This window comes from Nerophis lumbriciformis, linkage group LG21, assembly GCF_033978685.3.
Source record: "Nerophis lumbriciformis linkage group LG21, RoL_Nlum_v2.1, whole genome shotgun sequence".
NCBI classification, from domain to species: Eukaryota; Metazoa; Chordata; class Actinopteri; order Syngnathiformes; family Syngnathidae; genus Nerophis; species Nerophis lumbriciformis.
Window position 1 is genome coordinate 36,395,820 of NC_084568.2, and position 4,181 is coordinate 36,400,000.

The following is a 4,181-nucleotide window of genomic DNA, read 5'->3' on the forward strand; positions in this document are numbered from 1 at the left end:
GATATTGTGAAGATTGAACATGTCAATCAAAACTGTTAATTATGTTCACAAAGCCCTAACCCTAATTACTACAATTTTCACTAATATTTTGAAGTGTCTTCTAATCGCCTTATTTTCCTCCTAAAGGCTTTTAAGTGTATATGCTGGCAGCAACTGACCCATTAATAATTGAATGTTTTAGTAGTGTAATCATTATGACCTGAACTTTTACGCATAATAATAATAATAATAATAATAATAATGACACTTAGACAAGCAGTGCTAATAAAACAATACATCTCCCATGTATTGTTTAATCAGTGCTGCTAAAACTCGCTATTGAAATCGTCAAACAGTCTAAGGTCACGTACAAGTCCAAAGTCCAAAGATCAGAATGGTTTATTTGAGTTGAGCAACCTCTGCTGACAGAAAACAGCACAAGGTTGGTGGTTTCAGCTCCTAGTGTGTTCAATATGTCACTGTATGGATGTCACTCACCTTAAGGGACTAAACAGATAATACTGAAACAACGTTTAGCTGCTCACTGTCATCTAAGCGCAACTCCTCAAGTGGAAGCCAGACACCACATTGGCCAGTTTGGTAATTTTGGGAGGAGCCGGCATGGTGATGACACGTTTGATATAACAACGGCGCCTATCAGGAAGAAGTCATGTGTCAGTATCATCGCAACCACATATAGATGATGACTACCATAAAAAGTACTGTACCGGAAAGAAGAATCAGTGTAGTTGTCATAGACGTAAGTGTAGAACTGGCAGTTTCCATCCACACTGCACGTCTTCTGGCACGTCTCCGCGTCATCCATCAGCTCAAAACGGATGTCCGAACCTTGAAAATCGACTCCCTCGTGAGTTTTCTTTGCCCAGTCTGTTGGAGGAAGAAACACGTAAGACCGAAACACATGGAAATTAATAAGGAAATATGTCACTTTTGCGTAATGCAGCAAAGTCTGAGTGCAAATGAATAATACAAATTAAAGTTAAAGTTAAAGTCGCAATGATTGTCACACACACACACTAGGTGTAACGAAATTATTCTCTGCATTTGACCCATCACCCTTGATCACCCCCGTGGGAGGTGAGGGGAGCAGTTGGCAGCAGCGGTGGCCGCGCTCGGGAATCATTTTTGGTGATTTAACCCCCAATTCCAACCCTTGATGCTGAGTGCCAAGCAGGGGGGTAATGACTCCCATTTTTATAGTCTTAGGTATGACTCGGCTGGGGTTTGAACTCACGACCTACCGATCTCAGGGCGGACACTCTAACCACTAGTCCACTGATACAACTTAAAGCAATACTACCGTATTTTTTGGACTATAAGGCGCACCTAAAATCCCTTTTTTTCCCCTCAAAACTCAATCAATCAATCAATGTTTACTTATATAGCCCTAAATCACAAGTGTCTCAAAGGGCAGCACAAGCCACAACGACATCCTCGGCTCAGATCCCACATCAGGGCAAGGAAAAACTCAACCCAATGGGACAATGCTCGACGGTGCGCCTAATCTACGGAATAATTCTGGTTTTGCTTAGCGACCTCGAAGCTATTTTATTTGGTACATGGCGAAATGATAAGTGTGACCAGTAGATGGTATTTAAACATAAGAGATACGTGTAGACTGCACTATGATGGCAATATGACTCAAGTAAACAACACCAACATTTTATATGTTCCATTGAAAATATAGAACTTTACACACGGCGTTCAAAAGTCTATCAAAATGTTTTAGTACAACTTCGGTATAAGGTAAGACATATTATCATTAAGACATTATCTGCTATATAACCATTACATGTTATGTAGACCACAAGGAAGCATTTTACATTTAGAAAAAAAAAATAATAATAATATGACTCCTGTAATGCGCCCTATAATCCGGTGTGCTTTATATATGAAAAAAGGATTTAAAAAAAATAGACCATTTATCGGCAGTGAGCCTCATAATCCGGTGCGCCCTATGTCCCGGAAAATACGGTATATTTCACAGAATTCACTGTTGTGTTGCTGTGTGTCAGTCCTTTCTCTGCCTGGCAACAAGTGACCTGTGCGCTGCTATCGAGTAGTTTGTTGTGATGTTTTTCTGACTGAGCCAGCTGTCGAAAGCAAAGATAGAAAGTAATAAAAATACTTCATATAAAAAACTTGAAATAAAAAAGGCCACTTCTTGTAACTACTACAAAATTAGCTTTCATAGGCATCTTATCTGTATATTGTAACTATTTTAGCAGCTCAAGCTTGTAGAGGAATAAGAATTTTAGAGCCAAACCGTATCAAAAACTTACTTTTTCAACTCATTATGGATCTGAACCGCTTCTTGGGGCAAACTAGATGCTAAAGTTAGGCTAGCTGCTACTTTGTAGCATTAACTAATACAATTAATTCTTAATTAATTTCGATTAGAGTGTCAATGGGCCTCACAATGTCAAAAAATAGTTGTAATTCTTTTAGAAATTAGAAGAACTCCAAAATACAAAAGTTGTTCTATTTCAGAGCTTTTTGATGACTACCAAGCAAGTTTCAGGGCAAGTGTGATGCTAAGATAGGCTAGCTGCTACTTTGTAACATTTACAAATTAAATTAAACCTTAATTAAACTAGTGTCTATGGGCCTAACTCAAAAAATATATAAACGGTTCCATTTGAGAGCTTTGTGACAACTGCCAAGCAAGTTTTGAGGCAAGTGTGATGCTAAGCTATCTGCTACTTTGTGGCCATTAGCTAATTAAATTATACCTTAATTAATCAAACTACTTTAATGTCCTAAACTAAGTCGAAAAACTAATTTCTACTCCTTCTAAAAACTCCAAAATACAGAAGTTGTTCCATTTCAGAGCTTTTTTAACAACTACCAAGCAAGTTTCAAGGTAAGTGTGATGATAAGCTAAGCTAGCTGCCACTTTGTCGCATCAACTAATTAAATTCAACCTTAATTAATATGGACCTGAAGTATGTCGAAAAAACATATATACTACTTATAAAATTAAAAGAACTTCAAAATACAAAAGTTGTTCCATTTGAGAGCTTTTTGACGCCTGCCAAGCAAGTTTCAAGGCGAGTGTGATGCTAATCTAAGCTAGCTGCTACTTTGTCGCATTTTGTAATTACATTTGAATGAAACTAGTGTTAATGGGCCTAACTATGTAAAACAAAAATGTTTACTCTTCATAATATGAGAATAACTCCAAAATACAGAAGTTGTTGCATTTAAGAGCTTTTTGACAACTGCCAAGCAAGTTTCAAGGCAAGTGTGATGCTAAGCTACGCTAGCTGCTACTTCGTCGCATTAACTAATTAAGGTCAACTTTAATTGCTTCAACTATGTTTATAGACCTAAACTTTGTCAAGACAAACATATCTATCTCCTTATAAAACGAGAAGAACTCCAAAATAGAAACGTTTCTCCATTTGAGAGCTTTTTGTCAACTGCCAAGCAAGTTTCAAGGCAAGTGTGATGTTAAGCTACGCTAGCTGCTACTTTGTCGCATTAACGAATCAAATTAAACCTTAATTACTTCAACTATGTTTATTGACCTAATCTTTGACGACATATATACAATTTAAAAAATTAGAAGCTCCATTTAAGAGCTTTTTGACGACTGACAAGCAAGTTTCAAGGCAAGTGTGATGCTAAGCTAAGCTAGCTGCCACTTCGTCGCATTAACTAATTAAATTTTAATGAAACTAGTGTTAATGGGCCTAACTATGTAAAAAAAAAAATACTATTTACTCTTCATAAAATGAGAAGAACTCCAAAATACAGAAGTTGTTGCATTTGCTTTTTGACAACTGCCAAGCAAGTTTCAAGGCAAGTGTGATGCTGAACTAAACTGCTACTCAGTCAACTTAAACAACGACGAAAAGATGAATTTCGGGGCAAACAGTTGTGTGACTGCCATTTTCAGAAATAATATGCAATTAAATCATTTTAAGTGTGTCACTTACTAGTATCTTGCTGACAGAAGTGTGTGGCTATCCCTGACGTCACACCTACTTCTGCGTTCATCACCATGTCATTGGGGTTGTTCTTCAGGTGACAGGAGAGAGCATTGCTGCACAAATGCACAACAAAAATGAAGATTGTGTTTATTGTGCACTCGATAAAAAGATGCCGTTGCACCACCTGTCGTAGGAGAAGTAGGTGCATTGTGGATGCGCGGAGCACAGGGCCAAACAGTGCTCAGG

At 37.7% G+C, this 4,181-nt stretch overlaps 1 protein-coding gene across 1 annotated transcript in view; it reads right to left on the bottom strand.

Annotated features, from left to right (window-relative positions):
* Nucleotides 1–360: 360 nt before the first annotated feature.
* Nucleotides 361–4,181, bottom strand: part of LOC133621313 (coagulation factor XI-like) — a 12,303-nt gene continuing 8,482 nt past the window's right edge. Inside the window, exons 7-10 of the mRNA XM_061983338.2 lie at nucleotides 4,120–4,181; nucleotides 3,942–4,048; nucleotides 708–867; nucleotides 361–633 (exon numbers count right to left, since the gene is read on the bottom strand). The exon at nucleotides 4,120–4,181 is cut by the window's right edge and continues 71 nt beyond it. Coding sequence (XP_061839322.2) covers nucleotides 531–633; nucleotides 708–867; nucleotides 3,942–4,048; nucleotides 4,120–4,181 — 432 coding nt within the window. The 3' untranslated portion in view covers nucleotides 361–530. The remainder of the gene's footprint in view (nucleotides 634–707; nucleotides 868–3,941; nucleotides 4,049–4,119) is intronic.